Source organism: Haemorhous mexicanus, chromosome 21, assembly GCF_027477595.1.
Source record: "Haemorhous mexicanus isolate bHaeMex1 chromosome 21, bHaeMex1.pri, whole genome shotgun sequence".
NCBI lineage: Eukaryota > Metazoa > Chordata > Aves > Passeriformes > Fringillidae > Haemorhous > Haemorhous mexicanus.
This window is the reverse complement of record NC_082361.1, coordinates 11,315,645-11,341,094: the sequence shown is the minus strand read 5'-3', so window position 1 is coordinate 11,341,094 and position 25,450 is coordinate 11,315,645. Positions and strand designations below refer to the sequence as shown.

Below are 25,450 nucleotides of genomic sequence, written 5' to 3'. Positions count from 1 at the left end.
ATGGGCTGTAGTTTGGCTTATTCAGTCTCTTATCAGTCTTTTTGGCACTGGAAATGCCGTGGCCCAGACCTGGCCCGGTGGGCCACAGGTGTGAGCTGCTGGTGCTCTTCTGGTTGTTTAGTCCAGAGCAGGTTTAAACAGTTCTAAGAAAACAAGAAACCACAGTCCTGGGAATTTTTCTGCCTTAGCTAGCTAGGAACTAACTAAAAGCAACAAAGGAGAGCTCTGTCCCACTGTCTGTCTGTCTGCAGACAATGAAGTCCAGGAGCCGGAATGTGCATGAATGAGTGCAGTTTCTGAAAACAAACTGCATGCTTCTTCTCTCCCCCTCCCTTTGCTCTCAGAACCACTGGTTCTTAAAGTTGCAAAACTTATTTTTGGGCTAAACAGACAAATGGGGATACAAGCATCATAAAGTTACCCTAGGACACAGGGTTAACACGTCTGTGTCAGTTACAAGCTGAGCAGTACTTTCAGTCCTGCCTTCTAGCTCTATTACCATATGCCCCCATTAAGGCAGCAGTGTATTTTCAGTTTGAAATTTGGGGTGGTTTTGTTTCTTTAGGGTTTGGGGTTTTTTCCCAAGTGAATCATGTGGGAATCCATAAAATCAGAGAGTTTTGGGAAAGCTGCAAAAGGCAGGCCTCAGAGACAGCAGAACTGTGATTAGAGCTAAGCAGTAGCCATGAGATAGGTCAGCAGAAAAATTATTTAAAAAGTAGAAAAGCAAGGACGAGTAGAACAATGGTCTGTGTATTAACGCTTGTCTAGGATAACTTCCTAAGCTGCAGAAAAGTTTATCTAGCAAGATATTAGGAAGTTTGAAGCTTAATAATGGAGCTCTGTGCATTGTGTTTTAAGGCTTACAAGCAGGCATTGTATTCGAAAGCAAGCATTGTTTTAACTAAAGGTATGTGTGCTTATAGTGGTTGGATGGAATCACTGTCAATATGCTTTTGCTTTGTGTGATTGGTCAAAAAAGTTATAAAGTAAGTTGTAACATTAAGTTCTTGGTCTGCTGCTTGGGATGTGAGCTGCTGGCATCTTTCCATTGTCATAACCATGTAATGAGACTGATGCTGAAAAATAAAACAGCTCAAGGAACGTTCCACAGCAGTCTCGTCCCGTTCATGGTTTGTACGTAGCCCCGTGTCGGCGATAAATCAGGCCTCCCCTAAATACTCTGTGTTGTTCTACACGGCTTCTTTGGTTATGGGTCAGAGAGAAAGAAGGGAAATGACTTTTTATTATCGTCAAATTTTTCCAGACAGAAGTGGGATGTCGTCTTGCCCCTCCTCAAAGCACTGCAGGCACATGAGAATCGCTCAGTTCTGGCCCAGTTCTCTAAGAAATAACACCACTTGGGAGGTTTTAGTGCTGATAGCAACTCTCTTGTCTCCTGGTTGCAAAGCTTCAGTCCTAGAGTCTCAGACTGATGAGGGAGAAAAGGAACTTGTGCTATTAATGGAAAAGCTTCTGTCATTCCTTGTGCAGTCTTTTGGTCCTGCGGTCTGTGTGACTGTCTGGTATCTTTCTAACAAGACATGTTAGAGATTTAGATTTAGGAATTTAATTTGGGTTTAATTTAATCTTGCCAAGCCTGAAGGCCTGGGGTGATGACTGCTCTCAGCAAAGGTACTTTATTATTCATCTGTCAGATTTCCCTCAGCGTTGTGCAGGAAAAGGCAAGGGTTTGGATCAGAATTCTGCAAGCAGGGCCTGTGTGACCCTTGGCTTCTTCTATGTGCGTGTCAGTAAGCCAGGACTGCGACAAGGAAGGACTCATGCTGGAGCTGTTGCCCTTTGGAGCCATTTTAAAGGTCTGATCCTAAGAACGTTTTGGAGGCTGTTTCCAGAGATTCATTTGTAGCTAGATCTCACTCCAAGTGCAGCAGTCCAGGGGAGGGTTCTGACCTCTTCAGACTTCTGCTCAGCCAGGCTGTGGCTGTCACTAGCTCAGATTGGGACTGAGGCAGGTTTTTCAGGGAACTGGAGATCACTAAGGACTGGTGCTCTGGAAAGCAGGGGCCTGCAGAGATTGTTTTTTGTGAAGCTGAGATGCAATTTCTAAAACTGACACAAAATTCAAGTTCCTGTAGTTTTTGTAGAAGACAGAAGAACTAGATCAGAACTGCCTTTTATGGTAAGAGGGTGTGTGGAGCTGCATCCCTATACTTGGAATGATCTCTGTGATTAAAATGAAGTCACAGCCTCAGAGGCTAATGGTTTCTGCTCACTCCTATCCCCAGCTGTCCCCAGCATGTTGCCAATCCAGACCGGTTTCAGACTGTCCATGCCCTGGTCACTGCAGTTCCCAGTGCCTGAGACACAGAGAGAGCCCTGGCCAAGTGGCCAATGCCCCTTAAATAGAAATGAGGTTTGCCAGACTTGCTGTGGACAGGAACTACTCTGTGCTTGCTTAAGTTTTAAAATTTTGAGTAAATTTTGGATGCATAATCACCTAATTCTGCCTCCAGGGAGAGCGATTTTCCTCACCCCTATTTACAGATCATTCCATAGAAAAGCATGTAACTTTATGAAGGAAAACAGGAAGTAAAGAGCAACATCCCATGCTAAATGAGATTATTTTTTTCTTGTGGCCATTTATTTTGTGTTAAACCTGCCTTTCCCAGTGTGCTTTGGTGTTTAAGCTATTTGGGAATCATTTCAGGTGACTCTTCACAGTGAAAACGAGAAGGTGGGGAGGAGTGACCAACACCCTGGGAAAGGCTGTGGGTTTGCCTGGATCAGGAGCAAATGGTTAGGGCCTATCTTCTCCTGTTTGGAGGCCAGATGTGGCAACACCACAACATTGCAGTGAAGGATCAGTGCCATAGGGAAGGGCTGCACAGCTGCCCTGAGCCCCAGCCTCTGTGTCAGCACGGCTGGGTGGGTTGAACTGCAGCCTCCTTTGCTTCCTTCTGTCTGAACAGCTAGGTTTTGTTTGCAGGGCAAGGTGTCTATCCTTCCTCTTCTCTCCTGTATTTTCTTAATACAGTGGTACCTGTCTGGAAATATCTCACATTCTCCCCTCCCCATGCCATCTGTATGAAGTTTCCCAGTCTAGACATCCTTGGTCTGCCACACCATATATTACAGCTTCTCCTCCCTCTTGTGCAAGCAGAGGGAAGCAAAAGAAATTTTATAGCTTTCCATCTTCCTCACCTATCACCAACACTGCCAACCCTCACTGTGGGGATGTTTTAGCAGAAAACATTTCTCCATGTTCCCTTCTGAAGGAGAAAGACCAAAAACAAGATGGTGTTTGATGCTTGTCAGGTCCCCCAGGTTGGAGGCAGTTCATTAGTACTTGAATGGTTACTCTTAATGAAATTGAATAACCTTGCTGGCAGTCTTGGAAGAACAGATTCAATAGCAAGGTATGAATTAAGAGCAGATGGTGACCCAGTACTGAGAAAAAAAGGAAACACTCAAAAGCTGATGAAAGGAGTATTATTGCTTCAATAAAATGTGTAGCATGCCAGGCTGCAATACCTCGGACAGGGTTGCCAAGGCTGTACATGTGGGACAGGTTTGCCCAGAGAGATCAAATGCTGTATCCTAGCAGCAGATGATGCTAATGCCAGTTCAACAGGAGGGACTGCACACACTGTGACTGACTCTCTCAGTTTGAAACAGATCATATACAGAGGTCTTTTTCTTGCTAAAAGTAGCTAATTATAAAAATGTACTGACTCTTGGCTTAGTAGCAGATATGATGAATAATTTTGTTCATCAGATTTTTAAAATTTGTGTCGTTAACTCACTCCTATCCTCCAGAGAGAAAGGATTTTAAAAGCCCATTTGTTCAGGGAATTGACAACTGTAGATTTTTTTTCTTGAGAGTTTTAAATGACACCTGGATTTAAGCAATTACTCAGAATTAACCTTCAAAAGAATAGATCTAACTGCAAGTTCAGAGAAGGCAGCAGGAAAAGAGGCAGGATGGAGATTAACAGAAATTTCTTTCAAGACTATCCATTACAATTTTCTTTTTGTTCCACCAGGAAAAATAACATCCAGTCATTTCCCTGTTGTAGTGTTCTCTTACCTACCCAGATTTCCTACATTGGCTTATTAGTGGATGTACCTCATTATGTAGATGACCTTCCTGACACCCTGAGAAGGGATCTGTGGAACCCATGCCTGCTAAGAGCTGTATGCTGACAAAGGCTGCATATAAAATCTCCTCATTTGCTGAAGCCAAATCAAGCAATTCCAAATGAGGCATCCAGAACCGGTGAGTACCTTTGCCTGGTGTAGTCTCCCTGAGCCTCAGATTGAAATACAGGCTACTGGTCTCAGAGAGTTCTCATGAAGGTTATTTATTTTATCTGTCTGAAGCTCACAGTTTGTAATTAAGTCTTCAATTGAAAAGAAAGAAATCAATAATGCTGGATGCAGCGACTAATTTGCTGCAGGAATGTTCCAGTACTCCACACTAAACATAGGAGGTAAGACCAAATACTAAGGTCTGAGAGCTCTTTGTTTTGCACCCTCGGAGGCAAAAAAAAAATCAGATTAAACTAGAAGTAATACACTGTATAACCACCTGAGGCTCAAAGTAAAGCATTCCTGGAGCAGCTACTTACATGTAATATACACTTTTATTACACTACCTTATGTGACTGATTCTAAGATCTTCCTTTTTTTTTTTTTTTTTCACAAAAATATTTTAACCTTTCAGTTACAAAGCTAAGGCAGATAGCTTGCAAGCGATATCAGTCTGGATAATTATTTGAAATGGCACTGGTACAGCCCTAGTCCTGCAAATGCCTGTTGAAACACCAACAGAGGATTTGATCTCTTCTTCTTTCTCTCCAACAGCATTTTCCATGCAAAGTGAATGCTACAGTCACATTTCTGTGTTGTTCAAGAGTTGCTATTTTAGTCTTTTAAAGGAAACAAAGCTGGGCACCAGCTTGATTTCAGTGTTTCTGCTCCAGCCCTTGTCATTTCTCCTGTTTCCCCAGCCCTCAAGAATTAAAACTGGTTTGTGCAAATAGGAGATAGCCCGGAGCAGCTTGCAGGGAAATCTTGTACCCTTGTGTGTTCCAAAGGCCAATGCTCTATCAGCACATGCTCTAAATAATGAAGTACCTTGTCAGGCGCTCTAAGCCAAATAAGTAGTAACCAGGAAAACAGGTAAAGGGCTTGAGAAGGATGCTGTAGGAACGATGGAGGAGTTTGGGTATAAGGAGAATTAGAAACATTGCAAGGAATGTTGGAGACAGGAATGCAAGGAGACAGAAATGGTGGTAGGAAGTTTTAGGGGCTTTAAGAAGATGATTTTGGTAGCTGGGGAGAATATTCTGAGGAGAAATTGGAGAGATGCCAGTAAAAACTACAAGCTGCAAGTTTTCATTCAGGTACTGCAGGGAGGTTCTAGATGTTCTCATTTCATAGCATTAGGAAACCATACAAAGCCAAGACAAGCAAGAACATGGTTCCTGTATAGCTGCACTGCCCTGTAGCCTAATGTGGACACATGTTCATCCTATATCCCTTCTCAAGTCTTGTACCACTGAACTTAAAGATGCTCTCTATGAGACAAGCTAAGTAAGGAATTTAAATCCTGTAAAATAGAGAGAGCTGGTATCTCCAAAAGCTATGTTTACTCAGAGAGTTACAATTATCATTTCTACAGAATGATGAGTTACTACTTTAGGCTGCGTTTGAACTGGGATAAAGCAGATAGCCTTTCTTTGGACCCATTAGAGTGCACATGGCTTGTGGGGTTTATTTTTGTAGCAGACAATCGCTATTTGGGTTTTAGGTCCCTGGCAATCTTTCAGAAAATACCCACGGACAAAGTTTTCTCCAGCAAGAGAAATAATTTTTTATCCTACTTGTAAAAGAAAAAGCCAGGTGTTCCAAATGGAAAGCATATGGCCTCTAGCTAGGAAGCAGTATGTAGTTTGTTTCACAGGAACACAGTCTGGACTTTTGAGCCTGGAGCAAATGAAAGTTACATCTTACTGGAGCTCCCAAACTCTGACAACAGATATTTCACTGGTGTTCCTCTACCTAGCTGCGGCTTCTAGACAGCCCTTCTGTGGTGAGTGGTCTTGTATCGTATTACTAAGGGATGCTGCCATACACTTGTTTAGACTATCTAGGTAGGATTAGTTTCTCTCGTTGTCGTTGTTGTTGTTATTCTCATTGCTGTAGACTATCTCTTTTGGCCATTTCTGAGTTCTGTAGTAGAACCGGAAAGCTGGAGACTGTTTAGGTTTGTGTTTCCATCACCAGTCCCCAGAGTGAGGACTTCAGCAGGGTGGTTGCTAAACAACAGCTTCCATAACAGAAAGTAGAGGAAAACCAAAACCTTATTCCAAAACATTACTGCATGCAGCAAACCTTGTCTTCAGTGTACTTCTCTCCAAAATCTAGAGGAGGTATGTCTTGCAGTTATCCTGGAAGTGAATGATTGTGGAAGTTACACCAATGTAAACCAATTAAATTAATTATAGTGAGCAGTTCTAGAAATAGTTTAATTTTTTATTTCCTGGCAAGTCACTCATTCCGAAGGAAAAGTATGCCTTTCTCCAGAGCAGCAGTGAGACATGCTGTAATAAAAAGTAGCCTCTACTTTTCTAGAGCATGAAGGAGACTTTTGAACACTATGTAACATTTTCTACAGTCTCTTGTATATCATTTTGGAATAATTTTTGATTTTGTCTTGGAATTACTATAACTGAAATGCATAGAAAGCTTCACCAATGAACTCAGAACATTCTTGTAGTGAATGAGACCTGGATAAGAAGAACAGAAGGAGGAGACTTGCTTTCTTGGTCCTGTTAGAGGCTAGACCAAGCATGCAGCATGGCATTAAGGATATTATTTGAACCTGTTTTATTTTAAGAAACGTTCACAGCTATTGCTTATAAATACTGAGATGAGGTGTTCCCTGCTGAATGAAACCATCTTCATATTGGCCACTTTTTCCATGAATATGACAACAGCCCATACACAAACAAAGGTGGCTGTTGTCCTTACTTTTGATCACTGCAAACAGCCAAGGGGTGCAGATGGCATCCTTCGGGGAACCTTCAGACAGGAGCAGCTTGTTCCAGAGGAACAGCTCCTGGCCATCACACAGGCATGAATTTTACAAAGCTGAAAATGCTGTGTTTAGTAGGATGGCCTCCTTAGGTTTCAAGAGAAGCAATTCTCAGTTTAAGGCTTCACCTGCTCATCTGTGCTGGTACACTGAATCCTTTCATTTCAGAAATTACCACTTCAGCGGGTGATTTTGTTATGGCAGTTTTACTGTTAGGATTGCAAAGCCCTGAAACCCCAACAACATAACCACCAGCTTCCCAGAAAGAAGGCAGGATTTAATTTTTTTTTCAGTAACAGCTTTTTTTCATCACTTTTTTATGTATGCAAAATATGTTTGAAATATTTTTCCTTAAATTGTATTTATACTGTGCTACATAATATTACTTCTTTATACACAATCTGTCTTCTCAAATAAGCAGAAATCTAACAGGATCTAGGTTGGCAGTGATGATGTGAAGCTCATGGGTAGAACTGGGCACTGAGAAAGGTATTAAAGTTGAAACAGAAATGTTCATTATGCATTTATGTAATTACAGGTTTGGTTGCTCTTTCAGAGACATTGCAATCAATTGAATGGTCTGTCTTTGCTCTTTCTGCCAAGAAATCAAGGTGGATTTGTAATTGAGAATACAGACTGTTAAAATAAGGAAGGTAAGAGATTATGGGTTTTTTGCAGTTGTTTTTGATAGGCTTCCTCTGTACAAAAAAGAAATAAGAAGGTGCTCGCCTCCTAGAAGAAATTCAGAAAGTGGCTCTGGAGATTTGAAGTCCACATCTTAGCTGGCAAAGTAGGTATCATTGTCTCTAAACTGCCTAAGCTAAATCAAGAGTGAGGTATGATAGCAGTGGGATAGCAAGGGATCAGGCAAGGATCATCAAAAAAGGGACTTGGGAGTAGATTAAAACCCCACATCCCAAGATCAAAGCAAAGGCTGAATGGACCCAGTTTATTACGCTGCAAAGCCTTTGAGCGAGTTGGGGCTACAGTTCCCTCACTGAAGCTGAGGGAAATGTTAGTTTAGAAAAGACTTGACTATGTGTACATGGCTTGCTAGTAAAATTGCATGTTAGAGCTCTGGAACCTTATGCATGAGAGGGAGAAACCTAGCACATGGGAATCATAGGTGAGAGAGTTTGTGGTTTTGAAAAGGTGTATGTCTTGGTTCATAGCATGCCAGTGCTATAGAGCTATCATCAGGCCACATATTACATATCACAATGCAGCTGGACGTTGCTTTTGTGATGAGTGGGTAGGTTTAGAAAAGAAGCTGAGAGTTACCTTATTTCGAGCTATCTTGTCTACCTTGAAGCATCTGGGAAACTGAATTTCAATAATTTGTATTTTGAAACTTATGTGTTCTGGAGTTTCCTACAAAATAGCAACAGCAAGAGAAAAAAATTAAAATGTTTTGGAAATAGAACATCATATTTTCAAAATCACGTTTGTTCTTTGGTAGTGTTGCAAAATGTGGAATATGTCAAGATTATAAGAAGTCAGGATGTTCTTTGACGTAAGATCTTTGTATACTTTCAAGCCTAATCAGCCCTCTGCAACCTTCACTGGGTACTGGCATGAGGAAAAGCAATTAAGGACATATTGATCTCTGCGCTAATTTCAAAATCTACCCCCAGGAGTCTGACCTACTTTGGACTAAGCGTGTTCATTGGCAGTCTCCTCCCTGCTCCCAGAAGTAGCTGCATCAACAAGGACACTGCTGCTTTCCCAGATGAAAGTGGGGAGATACTGATGTCCCCCCAGGCTGGATGGAGCCCACAGCTGGTAACACTTAGGGGGATGCATCAGTGCTGGGCAGATATATCACAGCTGCCTTCATAACATACATTCTCAGCCCAACCCAGAGCTGGAACCTGCTAATAGAGTACCTGGAAAAAGCAGGGCAAACCTTTTTTATTTATTTTTAGATCTGTCAGGACAGATCTAGCCTGGAGTCCTAAAGAGACTGTAATTATGGGGTAATCTGCAAGGCCTTTGCTTTTTGGAGTAATTTACAAAAGGGAAACAGACAAAGGCAGCAGCTTTTGCCAAGTTTAAACAAGGTATTGTAGATGTTTCCACAAAGAGAGCAGAGGCACTGGGCAGGAGAAGGCTTCTCGGTACAGGGGGTTGGCTCTACATCACCTCCACCTGCCCCATAGTCCAGACACCAGTCCACTGCAGATGGACAGCACAGGCTGTACAGATGATAAAAGAGAGGTGTACAGTTCCCAGGCACCCTAGAGCTGTCCTGCATGGATCTCTCCCTCCCTAGCACCTGCCAATCCTTTTTCTATTTCCTTCTGGGAGGCTTCCTCCTGAAGGAAGAAAGCATCTGATCTCATTTTGCCCCAAGAACTGCAACACATCAGTTGCCACAATTGAGATGCTTTTTCTCATGTAAAGCAAAATCCAAACTTGAATGCAAACCATCTTGACACAATTCCTCGGATTTTCCTGCAATTTTTCCAGATGGGAGAAGGAAAGTAAGGAGTGCATTTCCCTGCCAGAATTCTTTCTTAGGAATTAAAATGACTGCAACATCTACTGGGTTATTATTTTATATTATTATATATATGAATAAGAGTATGCGCATAAGTGTATATCTGGGCTATATGGGGGTGAATATGGGGATGCTGAATTTAAGTGGCAATCAAAAACTTACCTCTCCCTCACCTTCTTCCATTTGCCTAGCATTAAACTGTGATGTATCATTGGAAGTTGGCCTGCTAGAGGCACCTTATGATAGAAGTGCTTGAGTGGGAGCTATGTTCTGCCTCTGATATCCTGGGAAAAATCTCCAGTAAATCAGTCTCCTCTGAACTGGGATGTAACAATAAGGGGGAAAAACTTAAATTCTATCCTCTACTAAAATTCATAAACTTTACAGGCTCTGGGTCTGAAAATAATATGATGAAGCAGATTGGACCTCTAGTAATGCTGCCAGAAATGAGCAAAGCATAGGGTAAAAGAAACCAGAAATCCTGCTCACTAATCCAATGGACAGTTGGTGGGGGTGGAATCAAGCCTGCTCTGTCTACCTACCTTTGCCTGAGTTTGAACTCTGTCATTCATGAATCATGTACAAATGAAAGCTTGAAGGGCAAGAAGTGGTGCTGGGCTGACAGGCAGGAAGAGCACTGGAATGTCATCCAGGCTGTGTAGCCTCTCTCTGCCACTGGCCTCAGCTGACCTTGGGCTTTTGACTCCCAGTGCCTCAGTTTCCCCATCTATACAGTAAATTCTTCTCTTCATAAAGGGCTACTAGCAGGGAGGATGAGGGGAGCTGTCTACACTTAGGTAAATATGGTTTTGCTGGTTCATTTTATCTAAAATAGAAATACAAAATGATAAGGGAAAGGCATCCAAAATTTGCTGAGGACAGAGGTGAGGCAAGCCAGGGCAACCAGGCAAGAACTTTCCCATCAGACTTTTGGAAAGTAGCTTATCTGCAAAACAGCTTGAGAGCAGCCAGTGGGCAAGTACAGAGGTGGAGCTTGCACTGAGGCTGTTTGTTAGATATAAAATGCTTGGATGGGTCAGTGCTGACCACAGCACCCAGGAAGCAGCTGAGGGGAGCTGTGTAGAGAGCAGCACCGACCATGGGGACAGCAGCCCCAGCCCTTTTGGTACTGCTCAGCCTAAGAGTGACTATTTGTGATGCTGAGGACACTTGCGCAGGTGAGTAAAGCACAAACCTTACTGCCATCTCACTGAGACAGCCTGTTTCATCTCCCCTGATAAGAGAAGGAGGTTGGGAAGGGAGGGGGAGAGAAGTTGCATATGTTTTTTTTTTCCTTCTATGTTTTTTTAAATTCAGCTGCCAGTGGGAGGAGAGTAAGGGGGAGGCTGAAGTCTCAGCAGCTGCTTGAGAAAGCTACTGGCTCCAACGAGTGATGTAACATCGTTCCCTCACCAGTGGGGTGTCTAGGAACAGACAGTCTTCAGTGAGGTTTTCGCCCCAGTTTGGTTTTTTTTTAGTAGGGCCTCCGTGCAGTTACCAAAGGATACAGAGCAATACAAAGGATCAGTCTGGGGATGCTGCGCAGCACAGCATTCTAACTGTATTCCCCAAGAAGGCCTGGGGCAATTTCAAACAGGCCTGCCATCAGGAAATTCAGAAGAACTCTTACCCTTACTGTCTACAGATCCACCAGTGTCACTTACTCTGCTATCAATACCCCATTGGGGCACCTCTCAGCTTATGTTTTATTAACTACAGTATATTTGTCATGCATGCAATGTCATATATATCAGCCTCCTCTCCTACTAAACTCCCCTGAAGCCAGAGAGATGCAGAGTCTGGCTCCTCTAATATGTGAGATCCTCACTGCCATCTGTCAATCCATTCAACACCCCGATACTTCCATACTCAATGCTTTTGATTACACTGTTCCTCAACTTCAAAGGATTTGCCTTCCTCTCCAAGACATTTCAGAGCCTTAATAATCTTGACAAAGACATCTTCATTTCTCAGAGGTAAGAATAGTGGGACTGCGTGATGCTGACCGACTTGCCATTCTTCAAGGATGTCCAGGGATCCCAGGTGTCTCTGGCCCAAAAGGAGAAGCAGGTCTCCCAGGAACAAAAGGTGAGGCCCCCAAAACCAGTGATGTGCACTGTGAGATGAGATGGTTTTGTTGCTTTGCATGGGGGAAGCAAGATGAGACTGGAGCAGTAGCTGGCCTGGCACTGGCTGCTGTGAGGAACTGGAGAATTGGAGTGAAAAACACCCCAATTAGACATATGCTGGTACACAAGGAGTGACCTGTTTCTTCCTTAAGTACTTCACAAATCTGATGTGATCTTGGGGTGTAGTATCTCATTCGTTTCTTCTACAGAAAATCATCCATTTATTTTTTGGGTCTGTATTCAACAGTCTGGGTGGGAGGGAGGCTGAGATGCTCTTGCCTGTTTTTTGGGGAACAGTGTGGGAAATCTACTGAGAACTCTTATTCCGGGGAGCAAGGGAGATGGGGCTCCTTCAGAGTTTTCATAGCCAATTCACAGAGAAGGTGAATCACATCAGCTGAGCAAGATGATCCACCTTAGCAAAATCCATGGACAATGTATCAAAGCTCATAAGAATTCATATGTGAACTGCAAATTTAGACTTTGAATGGCAGTACCAGTGTAATAAGGCTTCAACAGAAAAAAAGGAGTAAGGTAAAAGAGTAAAACTAGGTTGCAAGCCTGAATCTGATTACATCGGCACCCTCATTTCTGTGAAAGCCAAGGCCCAGTTGCCCAGGCTTCTGTGACTCCCCACTCTGGTCAGTTTGTAACATGCACATAAAAAATAAGTCTCTTTGCAGGAGAAATGGGAGACCAGGGATTCCCTGGGAAAGCAGGACCACCTGGAGCAAAAGGTAATGTGTAACATATGCAGCTCTAATCCATAAGTGCCCCCAAGCTTGGGACATGCATTAGGAGACTGGGTCTACAGAGATGAACTGCAGGACTGGCCATAGGCTAAGAAATAGTGCTGAAGTAGCATAGGAAAAGCCTGATTTGGGGTATGGCTCTTGCATGTAGTGAACACTAGAAACAGTGTCCTTGAGTGTCCAGGACCACAACACAGAAGAAGATACCACTCTTCTCGAAATTTCTCACTGACCCTAAAATCAGACCTCCCCCCATTCCCCACTCCTACCCTAACCTGCCCCCAGCACAACAAGCCTGTCCAAATGCCCCCCAGCTCTCAGGAGCTTTGGAGCTCTCCGTGGAGCTTCAGCCCAGAGGCCTGATGCAGAGGCACTATGCTGAGTGCTTGTTCTGCCAATTGACAGGGGCAATTTAAAGAACATACCAATAGAAAGAATGGTCTTATTTTACTATGAATATAAAGGTTACACAAAAGTAAAATAATACATTCAGTGAAACTACATGCTTGGCTTAGGCAACAAGCAAAAACTTAGCAAGGCAATGCACCTAATCATTACTATACAAGAGGCAGGATAGTGATTTAGAAGGATACATCACTAATTGCCTAAATACTTTAACATCATCCAGTCACTGGGGAGCCATGTTTCACAGAGAGGACCTGGACAACCCTTCCTGGCAATTGGGAAAATCCTACATGGTGTAGGAGACCCTGCAGGTGAGGTCTCTGGATTTACCCTGAAAGGGAGTCCAGTGTTTATAGGCCCAAATCAGCAAGTCAAAGTGACTTGATTTTATTTTTAGCTCAGGAATGCCTGGATCTGATGGCATGCTTCCCGCTTAGCCAGGGCCAATGCTCAGCCAGAGCCCAGGTCTTGGCTGGGAGGGTTTTCCCCTAAAATACCTTACAAACAAGCCTATCAGTCAGAAAAGTTTCTTAAAATTATACATTTCTTGCAGATAGCTACACAAAGTTATAAATAGTTAGCATAAGCATCTTTGTCATCTATTTTTAGGTAAATAATACTGATGGTGTTAGTCACACAATATTCACAATCCATCCTGTAAGTCTACTCTGGCTCAGCCCTGCTGCTCAGGCCTAGGCATATCACTGCTTTCAGCAGCCTTCAGCCTTCAACTCGGTGTGCATTGCCCACTTGACCACAAGAATGAGATCAAACAATGGCACAGGATGAGGTTTCCTTTGTAATGGGATGAACTGCTGAAGAGGACAATGTCTGTTGAGAAACTGGCTTTCACTACCCAGGCTTGCTTAGGACCTTCAGCAGGAATGTGCTGCAAATACTGGAAAAGTGTCTCTACTAAAGAATCCAGCTGCCAGCACAAGGGAACTTGTGTAGGGACTGAGCAGCACTGACTAACAGGGAAGACATCCCTTTTTACATGCTGAATATGAAGCTATTTCCTGGCCAAAAGCACCCAAGACTTGAACTGAAATGCCAGCAGGAGATGGACAAAACCACTGAAAAACCCTGACAAACCCTATTCATCGAAATCTAAGTGCCTGACTGTAAAGAGAAAGCCCCCGCAAAAAGTCACTGAAATGAAACTGTGAAGCCCCATACATTCTAAGAGATGGAGAAGCAGCTCTCTCTCCTCTATATCCTGCTCTTCTTGCTGTTCCTGAGATACTGTTGATCAAGAGAGCAGCCAGGCTGAGGCAGCAGCACCACCTGGGACACTCAGCCAAGCACTGTAGCATCTCTTGACAGCCTCTCTTATACATTTGAGACATACTGAGGGGCTGGAGCAGCCATTTGTCGAGGGACAGTAATTCATTTGCATTGGATAGTCTGTGATGAGCATTTTCCTCTTGTATTTTGTAGGAGCAGCTGGAGAGCCCGGCTTCCCAGGACTGAAAGGTAAATCACGCTGTGCTGAATTTATCATGTGAGCTACTTTGTAAACTTCTACCCTGTGCTTTCCTCCTACATCAGATGAGAGCAGACATTGGATGGGGCTGTTTGCTATGATGAGTTATACCTCATCATAGGCTCTGCCCTGATGCAGGTGCTGTGGGTAGTCCTGCTCCCAAACCAGATGTTCAGCAACAGATGCTGTCCTCAGCACCATGGGCTGGGCAACAACAGGCAGAGCAGATGGGTCCAACAAAGACATGTCCTGTGTCAGTCTCACCATTTGGACCTCTAAGCCCTAAAACAGATGCCAGTGGGAAATAGATCGTGCCAGGTCCAACAGGCCAAGAGAGGCAAGGCTGCTGCTCCTTGTGCATAAATAGATATATTATCTATATATACATATATAGATAGATAAAATTTATGTTTATGTTTATGTTTATGTTTATGGTGTACCCCCCAGCAGTGGCCACCCCATGTACCTTCTGGTAAACCTGGAGAGGTCTTCCCAGTGTCTGAAGCAGCTGGGTGTCGCTGCTGTAATTACAGGGGTTTGTGACTTGGCTTCCCACCTGCTTCTCTGTGCTTTCCTAGGTCTGTGCAGATAGGCTGGTGGGTCTCCTCTGGTGGGCCTGCTAGCAGCCAGGACAGCTTATACTGAGCAACCCTTCCTGCCTGCTTTCTCTATGCTTGGTGCAGATGAGCCAAGCACTTCTAACATAACAGCTCTCCAGTGCAGCAGGATTTGTCTTGCCAAATCTAAAGTACTGGGGAAGGAAAGTGCTGGGTGTGGAAGGTGGAAAGCAATTGATGGTGTTGTTTGTCCAACAGGAACAAAAGGAGAACCTGGATTTCCAGAAGTATGGGGTAAGTTTCATCCTAGGTCTTCACGACACTGGTCAGCTTTGCAGAGTGGATGGTGGTGGACTACCTGCACCAGAAGTCAGGATAGGATAGGAATAGAAACAAGTTCAGAGTGACATTGAAGAATGGAAAAAGGAAATATCACTGTTATCTTTGCTTCTTACAGACACATGCAGCTTCTGTGGATCTATTCTGTACTCCAGCCATGCTGGGAAAGTCAGGTCTTCTGAGCACTACTTAAATGCCCTGTCCTCCGTGTGTGCTGAAGGAGGTCGATCTGAATTTTTCAGAGACTTCGTGCCCTGATTTCTAAGATGAAACCACTACAAACACCCGTGTGGACATGTGGCTACTTCAAAGGCAGTTATACTCCTGCACTTGCAGTGACACCTTTAGTACTTGTGGAGTTCATGTCTGTGATAGTGCTAACTTATTCACTGGAAAAAAAGAAGAAAAATTAAAAAAAAAATCAGTTTCCCCATCTGTCTCCATGAGCTTAAGTTCAAGGAGAGCTACAACCTGCTCTGGCTACAACTGGGTGCTGTAGGGCCACAATAAAGGCTCAGACAGATCAAAGCTGCTGTAACACCTGGCAGATCAGGATGCCACTGAACTGGTTCCTTGCTGCCCCAGACAGTTCTCGGGGCACGTAAAAGATTTTACTAATAGGAAGGAAAAGGAAAAGGTCAAGTCCAGGACCATCTCCCTGCTAGGAGAGCAGGGTTCCCTGCCTGGTACAGCTGTGTATCCATGTAAAACACATAGCACCACCATCTCTGATCATCCCCCCAGGCTTTCCCTAAAACAGCTACTGATGCAGCAGTAGATTGGGATGTCTGATAGGGACAATTCAGTCTCCTGTGAATCTGATCTTCTGTCAGCAGGTATGGTTTTGGGGAGGGAAAAAAGTATACATAAGATGCATATATATATATATATATATATATATATATATATATATATATATATAAAGGTACATATTCAAAAGCATTTTGTTTCTTGGGGAGATGTCAGTGTGGCCTTCCAGTACTTACGGGGTGCTTATAAAAAAGCTGGAGAGTGATTTTTTTGCATGGGCAGTGACAGGACACTGTCACTGTGTGATTTACAGAACAATTTACAGCTAAAAGAGGAGAGATTTAGATTAGATATTAGGAGATGATTCTTTACTCATAAGGTGGTAAGACCCTGGCACATGTTGGCCAGAGAAGCTGCAGCTGCCCATCCCTGGAAGCGTCCAAGGCCAGGTTTGGATGAGATTTGGAGCAACCTGGTCTAGTGGAAGATGTCCCTGCCCATGGCAGGGGGTGCAATGAGATGAGCTTTAACGTTCCTTCCAACCCAAACCGTGGGTGATTCTATTATTCAATCCATAAAGGATGAGCTGAACACTGTTCACTGCCTCACAGGGAGCTGTCCTGTGTCACTAACTCCTTTGCTGTCAACTGCCCACCCACTCTCTGGGCCCTGCATACATTCTGGAGCTGGGACAAATTTCTGGATCATGAGTTTGTCATCTTTTTCAGAGCAGCTCCATCATCCAGATACCCAAAAGTCATTGCAGATGAGAGGAGTCTCAGCACCTTAGACCACCTTTCTTAGAAGGTGCCCATCTCCCCTGCAACATATGGGCCCTGAAGCCATGGCAGAGTTTGGCTCCCAGCAGCTCTACATTAAGATCCTGCAGTACAAAGAGCCAGCTGGGTGCTGAAGGGCTCAAAGGCTCAAGGCTGATGTGCTCCTGTGATCAGTAAACACATTATAACTCTTTCCACTTGATCTCTTTAATTTGCACAGAACCGGGGAACTGCCAAGAACTGTTGGCCAAAGGGAAGATTTTGAGTGGCTGGTACACAATCTACCCCCAAGACTGCAATGCCACCACCGTCTTCTGTGACATGGACACGGATGGTGGGGGATGGATTGTGAGTAGGATGAGGAGAGGGAGGTTTACATGTTCCTAGAGAGATTCTTGTTAAGGCTTCCAAGGACGGCTCAAAAATAGAAACACACAGCTGAAGTTCACGCCTGCAAGCCAGAGTGAACCCCTCTGGACACAGGGGATTCCCCCAAGACTTGTCTCTGAGTGAAGCAGGCTGAGTGCCACAGACCCACTCCCTGCTTAAATCAGCAAATCATATCCTCTTCATTTCCAAAGGCATATGGAAGAGATCATTGAGCAAGGGATTCTTGTGGGATTTGCTTCCCAGACACCTACAAGAGTGTCCTGATGCAGGGGAAGCATTTACCATGGCAGGCATGTCCCCCAGGCACTGTGGATGCTTTTGTGTGAGGGATGGGCTGGTGGCGCTGAGGGTCTCTTTCAGGTTTTTCAGAGGCGCTGGGATGGGTCAGTGAACTTCTTGCGAGATTGGGATTCGTACAAACGAGGCTTTGGCAACCAGTTGACAGAGTTCTGGATGGGGAATGACAACATCCACTTCCTCACCTCTCTGGGTAAGGTCTGCCTCAGTCCCGGGCTGGGGCCATAAAAGTCCAACCCCTATACTACATTGGGTCATTGCAGACCTCTAGTTTCTCATATTCATGTGAGGCCCCCACTGTTAATCCCAAACAGGATGCAGGCTCCTGCAGCCTACTGCATACTGGAAACTGCACTCTAAAAATAGCAAAACTAGAAGTCAGGGAAGAGAATGAGCTAGCTGCATGATCTTCCCTGGAGACAGAAAAACATATCTTCCAACTTGGACTGTTTGTGATGGCATCATCTGGTCCATGCACAGTCTTGAAGTTACAGCTGTGTGCAGGACTCCTGCCCATGGCCACCCAATATCATATCTGAAAAGGTGCTTCCCTAGAAAACCATCAAAGGTATAGGAGGCTCTGCAGGAATTTTAAGGAAATCAAAATCTCTCAAGTAGTGGCAGCTCCTCTCAAGTTAGGTCACAGCACCTTAAACCTTCCACTCTGAAATCCAGTGGCATACTCACCATCTGCTCTGCACCACTGCTGTCCATCTTCTCTTCTAGGACCCTGTGAACTCCGCATTGACCTGAGAGACTTTGAGAACAACTACTATTTTGCCAAGTATGCTTCATTCAGAGTTTTAGGAGAGTCAGAGAAATACAGACTGATTCTAGGAGACTTCCTTGGTGGAAACGCTGGTAAGTTTGAGGCAGCTCACTGGGAAAGTCTGTTTCCTAGAGCATTTCAGAAGTGTTCAGCTTCTATGCAGAGATGTATCATGCACACTCCTTGTATCAGCTACATTTTGGGTCAGTTTTTTAAAACTGGCCATGGTACCTCAGGTACTAAGTGACCTCTGTATGGAGGGGGACATGCATCACCTAAAGAAATGTGACTCAGAGCATTACCTTCAAGCCCAGCCCTATGGTTTAACAGCAAATGAGCCTGGTTGGTCCTGGGCAGCACCCCATCCAATTGACCTTCCCAACAGCTCTGCATCAGCCAGGTCAAGGTCTGCTTTTGGTTACATTTGCAGGAGACTTTTTTTTTTTTTTTAAGTAAACAAATTTTCCTCAAAATTCAATATCTATCATTCAGGAATGAGTGAAACCAACACCTGAGAGAGCAGTGCTCTAGGTTTATTTGGCTTTGCACACTGCAACCCTGTCTGGTAATTCAGACCTCAGTGTATCTGCAGAGAACCTGAGCATTCCAAGAGAAGTGACATCTGTGTACCTGTGAAAAGAATCTGGCCCACTTGATTCACAGGCATAGATAAATTCTCCATGTGTACTAGCAGAGCTCAGGATACTTTTGTCCAAGACAAGGAGGAAACCTGGGCAAGAGAGCAGCAAGATTTATACAACCTGCCTTGCACCTGGCAAGGGCCACTGGTGCCCAGCAGGGGTGCACATCAGTGTCCTGTTTGTGATCCCTACTGCAGTAACTGTGAACGTGTGCTCTCTGCAGGGGACTCTTTATCGTACCACAGGGACATGCCATTTTCAACAACAGATCGTGACAATGACATGAGTTCCTTTAACTGTGCCACAGAATACAAGGGAGCGTGGTGGTACAATGACTGCCATTACTCCAACCTGAATGGGATGTACTGGATGGGTGCGCATGGGAGCTATGCTGATGGCATCAACTGGAAGACAGGCAAAGAATACCACTACTCCTATAAGCAAACAGAAATGAAGTTCAGGCCAGTTTAACATGGTGACAGGATGTCTGGCTAGATCCAAGAGGTGCCACTGACCCACCAACAGAAGACACAAAACAATGTTGCTTGGGGACAAAAATGGACCAGAAAGGATATTACAGGTTGTGCCTTCTGCCTAGAGCAGGATTTTTGAAGCCAAAAGATATCAGTACTGGTCTGAGCTCCTGTAAGCACCAGACCCTGAACCTCTCTCACCCTGACTACCTTCAGCAGCCCCACTGATACAGACTGAGCCCAAGCACCTTCTGAAAAGTGCGTTACTTTTACTAAAGACCAGGTGATGAGTGGGGCCAGTGCACCTCAGTAAAGCTCTCTGATATTACTACCCTAAATGGTAATTACTGCTAATCTCCAGTATAATCCATGTATACGAAGACTCCAATATGCATGCAGCATTTTTCTATTGGACCCAAGAGCCATCCAAAAGGCACTGAATTCTTGACCTGTCCCACTCTCCCTGCAGGCTGTGATGGAGCCACAGCATAGAATAGCATGGAAAAGACTGAGCTTCTAGCACAGTGCTGTCAGCACTACCAGTTTCCCATTTCTTTCCCTACATGTTCCAGGACCTCAGGTGGGACCCCAGCTCCTGGAACCACAGCAGAGTTGCTCAGCACTTCCCACCAGGACACAGCTGCAGCTGGGCCCAGAGCCAGCTTTAGCCATTCTTCCAGGGCATGTTTCTAGATCTCATTAGCTGGTATGGACCAAGAGCTGTATGCAAAACAGTCTGTTCAGCATCATGTGTCGTACCAAGACACTATAGCAGTTCCAAGTCAAGCCTTGCACATGTGGTCATCATGTACAGCGCAAGTACCTTCCACTTCATCTTGTTTCCAGCAGCGTTTGAGGGTAGCTTATCTGCTGGTGGGTGGACACAGTTCACCTGGTTCATGTATTGTATTTGACTATTAGCACAACTGGGTCTTGTGCTGCTGGACTCCTCGCCACAGCTGACAGAGGAGAACCAAGTGATAACTCTTCACTGCAGGGATAAACAGAGACAGCAGAAATAGAGTATTTCTTTGTGCTATGTTTCTAATGGTCCCTGGTTTATTTCACTGTACATTACACAGATATGTAGGAAGGGCAGCTCCAGCCTTACAAGACAGAGTCCAAAACCTTGTGGGTGAGAAAAGTGAGGAGGTCACTCAGCCTGCCAGAGCAGGTCAACAGTGCTAAGAAATAAACCTGAGGGTTTGCATCTCCCCACTCACTAGGTCCTGTCTCAGTTTACTTCTTTTCAGTTACACAAGAAAGAGTGTGTTTGAGCAGAGAAGTGCATACTGAAAGCCCCATAGTTACTTCTCCCTCTCCAGGACCTCTGTCTTGTTTTTCTGCTATTCCCAATAAGATTCACATGCCCTCACCAGTACCAAGGTCCCAGAGCATTCCACTGTATCTCACCCATCTGCTGCTGATGCTGTCCTCCAGAAGCAGCTTCTCAGAGGTCCAAGGTACTACCAGAGACTTCTCTGCAGAGATGTATAAGCAGGTGCTGATATACTCCGCTATAAACTAGCTAAAAGTGCTAAATGCCCTTTCTCTGCTCATCTCTAGCTTCTCCTCTTACTACACAGAAACCTTCAATGTTTAAATTTTGCTTGTAAAGGACACTGATGAGACTTTAAACAGACTATTCACTACACAGAAATAAAAGAACTACTAGTAGATAAAATACAGCACACGATAAAGGTACCTATATTACATCTAGTGAAGAAATAGTATACATTAAGATTCAATGTGATTTACCACTAAATGGATGATGGAGTGTTGAGGGTTTCTTGCAGGACAAAGGACATATATGTGCACAATTCAGTCTTCATAGAAACTGAGTAAGGTCACAATGCCCTTGAAGAACATGAAAGAAGAACTACACCCTCAGTGGCAGATGGTTTAGGATGTAAATGCAGACAAGAAAATCACAGCGAGATGCATGAAGATGAAAAACTAACTAAAATTAACTGAAAGCTTAAAACACATGCACAGAAGGATTTAACCAATCATGTATTAGCTTGAGGAGTGCACAGTAGAACACAGTATAAATATAGCTTGCTTTTTGCAATAAATAGGCTTCTTGATCACATTGATCCTGGCATGATATCCTGTTCCTGATCCTCCGCAATAATGGAGTACACATCAAATTCTTCCTCTCAATTCCCAAGAAAGTAACCATGGAATTTGTGTCCAAACTCCAGAGAGCAGTCCCTGCATGTTTCCAGGGAGTATGTAGGAGGTTTCTACCTCCACAAAAATTTGTGTAGCTTTTATAGTTGTAAAAGTAGTGTCTTTCAGTCAAGAATTTCTAGCTTATCTCCCCACATCTATTCTCATACCTAGCTGTTTATTGGGAGTTCTACTCCTGGTGCCAGACAGAGAAATAACTCACTACCTTGTGAGCTGGCCTGGGTTATCTCATCATGTAGTGTGGAGGGGAGAGTATCCGAGCTGACACACTAGCTACAGATAAGATCTTCCGTGGTAGGGGGGATGTCCTGCCACACTTTTGTAGGGGTTGCATGTTGTCGTGGTTTGAGAGGAAATGAAGTTTTTTAAGATGGTGTGGTCATGCTAATTAGTGTTCAGATTTTAATATTGGTACTTGGTTTGTCTACTGAGGGCATAGATACGCTTCTGAGAACACAGGGGGTTAAAAGTTGTGAATTCTCAGGAGAAACTCTCTTTGGGTTCTGGTCTTAGAAGAGAGCAGACTTCCCCATGCCCGGCTCTGAGCTGGGCAGGGGGGAAGGGGAGCTATGCGGCTGGAGGGAGGTAGGCCAGGCTTGGGCTGAAGAGTAGAGAAGTACTGCACTGCGAAGTTTCGAGCAGCCATCTCTTATTTTCCTCTCTCCGGAGGGAGAGAGAGAGAGAGCAGACTGTGCTTGTGATAGCGCGGCTAGTGTGAAAGAGAAGGGGGGGTGTTCAGCAAGGCAGCCAGCCGTAAAAGTTCATGAACTAAACTGGCAGAGCTTAGGACTTTTAACTTTTCTTGAAATAATAGAAATTTTGTAAATACTGATTCTTCTTAGAGTTAGTGAGATTGAGAGAAGTTGAGAAGAATCTTAAGTAAGAAGAGAGATAGAGTAGCTTTTAGCTAGACTTTTTTTAGATAGCTATAACAAAACCCTTGAGTTCTTGTGACACAGAGACTGCATTCTAAAGAGAGGCAATGGCTCAGAGCCAGGAGAGTGCAGTAATGTGAAATTGTGTGAACAGAGACGACGAATGAAGAGAGTGGTAGTAGTACTCTCCGTCTTCGAAGAAGAAGAAGAAAAAAATGATCTCTGTTCAAGAGACTCTTCAGCCCCAAGGGGTGAAATTTGGGAAAGACAAGTGTCCCAAAAAGAGAGAGACTGTGCTCTTTTTTAGAACTAGACAAAGCATCTTTAGAAAGAAAAATCTTAGAAGCAGCTCTAGTCCATGTGCAGTGGTGAAAACACTGGACGTGGAAAGAAATCACGACGACAAAATGTTCTCCGGGCGGTGCCACACGTGACACAGAAACACGAAAAGTTTCGACTGTTTCCTGGGTGAAGTCTGTAGTGCAAGAGAGACTCCTCTCTTCTCAAAGAATTGAAAATTGATTATCTAAAGAGTAGTAACGGAATTAGAAAATTTAGTGGGGGGAAGAGGAAGAAATTTAGAAGGTTTTCATCCTGTGTTCTGTGTTTTTTCCTTGTAGTTTTAAGTCAATAAAGTTTTTTTTTCCTTTCAATCTTAAATTAGAGCCTGCTCTGCTCTGTCTTTGATCACATCTCACAGTAGATACCAAAAAAAAAAAAAATTCTCATAGAAACACTAGCATTGCGCCAAGCTCAAACCATGACACGTGCAGGAAGATTCTAGCCTTATTTCTGCCTGCATAACATGGTGCTTACTGGCTGCTCTGCCCAAAGAGCCACTCCTGGCAGGGACACCCCCCTCTGTCACCACCAGCACACCCACTCCTGCCCACAGGCAAGTTCCCATTTTCCCATTACAAAAATCACTCCTTGCTTTTGGTATCTCTGAATCTTACTCGGGGATGGATCTGCCATTGTCCTGCAAAACACAACAGCAAAGTTGGACTGAATCTCTCATGTATGGCCCAACCATATCCTACTCCCAAACAACACAAGGAAGCATTATTTTCAGAGTAAATTCAAACCAATGGACACTTGCCAAGAGTGCATGGACTGCTCAAGTTAAGAAAAGCCAATAGCGAAAGTTAAATTTTGGGGGGGCAGAGTCCCTCACCAGCACTCACTGACACCCTCCGCAGACTACACAGCTGCCAAGTGGTCCCTTTAGGGGGACTACTCCTGCCTAAAGCACGGTGCTGCAGGTTCTAGCAGCAGTCTGTGATCAAATGCCACTGGCAGATTTGGTGCACCATGGAGCACTGACCATGGCACCTCCTGAGGCTGCAGGGTCCACAGTCCTCTACCTCTGTACAGTGTGGTTCAGAGAGCAGGGGTGGCCAACAGAGGCAGTCTCATGCTGGACAGGCTCTGTGCAGTGTAGCCCCAGCTTTCTGCAGCAGCTTGCCCTGTTGAGCAGTACAGTCACATCACTCCTCAGTGAACTGCCACGTCACTGTCACAGTGCCTTCAAACCTGACCTCCTGAAGAATCTTTTCGGGAGGTTGGTGCTGTAACACCACTTTGTGCAGTATCTGACAAGCCTGCACATGGATTTATGTTACTGCTTGGTCACCTGGCTGGCACAAACCTGAATGATGCCTCCTAAACACAAAGCTCAGTGCTGTGCCACTCCCAGCTCCCTGTACTCCACAGGAACATGGCTTCTCTGCCCCTCCAGTGCCATCATGCTGAGCTCTGGCTCAAGGCAGCAGCTAGCATGGCCCCAGAAACACCCACCCAGCACTTTACAGGGACAGCAACAGCAAAAGACAAGGTGAAACCTTTCTCCTGATGTCCACCATGCCAAACCAAAGTTCCTCTCAGTCAGACACTGCAGCCCTTCTCATCATAATCTCACTGAAAGTGAAAGAAGTTGATCAATAGTTAACTCATGTAAACATGAGTTAACTATTAAGAGTTAGCAAATCTTATTCACAAGCCTAAGAAGCAGAACACACCTTAGCCTTGTCAAAATAAGATACAAAGAATGCACCTTGTCAAGGTAAGAGGAACAAAATCTATTATCAGCAGAAAACGCTGAACCAGCCAGCAAAGGATGCGCATGCTTCATAAAGAAAGCTTAAAAGTGCAAAGTGAGGAAAACTACCAGCCTTCATCAGAATGACTACTGAGGAAGTCTCGAAGCCTTCTTCAATTCGACCACCAGAGTACACTGTGCTTGTGTGTCACGTATGCTAATGATATTAATGATTTCCGAGAAGCAATTTGTATCACCACTCCAATCCCAAGGAACGTAATGAATATGCATGAAATTTAGCCATATATTGTGCTGTGTAAAAGTGCTGAGTGTGTTAGGAGCACTGCCCCACGTACCCAGCGCCACATAAAGCAAATACCCACCTCACTAAGTCAGTATCTGAGGAGGCTCTTAGCTCAGCATTGGAGTGAATCAAAACAAGAGACCTGTCCCATAGTGTTCTCCTGGGTTACACGAATTCCACAACCCTGAAGAAATCCAGCTGTTGCTTAAAGGCACGGCCTCACCTTCCTCTGCTTCGGCTGCCCCTGCCTTCCTTCCTGGGCTGGCACAGGCCTCTACACGGACTCTCTTGTGAGCCAGACCCGAAGACCTATCCCTCATTAAATTAATTCAACAAAAGAAAAGCATACCTCCTTCTCAGCTGGCTCAGCTCCCCGGTCCTGCTTTTTATGCAACGGCACGAACCTGTCCTTGGGAGGGACCACAACAAACACCTGATCGGGGAGGAGAGGTCCCCTTCTCCTAGTTCAGACCTGAGTGTATACAGAATGGAGTGGCCAGGTAACCTTTACCAGAGGTGCAAATTACAGAACTAACTTCCCCTATCTGCTGCCTTTTAGCCTCTGCAGTACACAGTGGCGCGGCCCCCTCCCACCCCCAGGAGAGTCAGGAGGCGACAGCCCGGCCCAGCCCGTTGAGTAGCGAAGCCTCCGGGTCGAGTCGCCGCAATGGACCCGTAGCGCTCGCGTGGTCATGTGAAGGGACGCTGAG

General features: G+C 44.6%; 1 protein-coding gene and 1 long non-coding RNA gene across 16 annotated transcripts in view; one reads left to right on the top strand and one right to left on the bottom strand.

The window, feature by feature from the left end:
• LOC132337167 (uncharacterized) overlaps window positions 1–25,444 on the bottom strand; it is a 55,430-nt gene extending 29,986 nt beyond the window's left edge. For 13 of the 15 annotated variants that reach the window (XR_009489075.1, XR_009489073.1, XR_009489074.1 and 10 more), the window contains exon 1: window positions 25,090–25,444. This is a non-coding gene — a long non-coding RNA (uncharacterized LOC132337167). Of the gene's footprint in view, window positions 1–8,344; window positions 8,435–25,089 lie in introns of all 15 variants that reach the window. The other 2 variants (XR_009489080.1, XR_009489079.1) reach the window with 1 other exon arrangement.
• On the top strand, window positions 10,663–20,321 carry LOC132337166 (ficolin-1-like). Its single transcript, XM_059865444.1, has 9 exons — window positions 10,663–10,745; window positions 11,521–11,651; window positions 12,376–12,429; window positions 14,290–14,325; window positions 15,151–15,186; window positions 16,981–17,108; window positions 17,499–17,640; window positions 18,174–18,308; window positions 19,081–20,321. The coding sequence occupies exons 1-9, from the start codon at window positions 10,663–10,665 to the stop codon at window positions 19,326–19,328; spliced, it is 993 nt and encodes a 330-aa protein (XP_059721427.1). The 3' UTR covers window positions 19,329–20,321.
• Window positions 25,445–25,450: the final 6 nt, after the last annotated feature.

Coding starts and splice junctions, on each gene's coding strand:
- LOC132337166 (XM_059865444.1), top strand. CDS start 10,663: ATGGGGACAGCAGCCCCAGCCCTTTTGGTACTGCTCAGCCTAAGAGTG. Junction 15,187..16,980: donor TGGATTTCCAGAAGTATGGG/GTAAGTTTCATC, acceptor TAATTTGCACAG/AACCGGGGAACTGCCAAGAA. Junction 17,641..18,173: donor CCACTTCCTCACCTCTCTGG/GTAAGGTCTGCC, acceptor CTTCTCTTCTAG/GACCCTGTGAACTCCGCATT.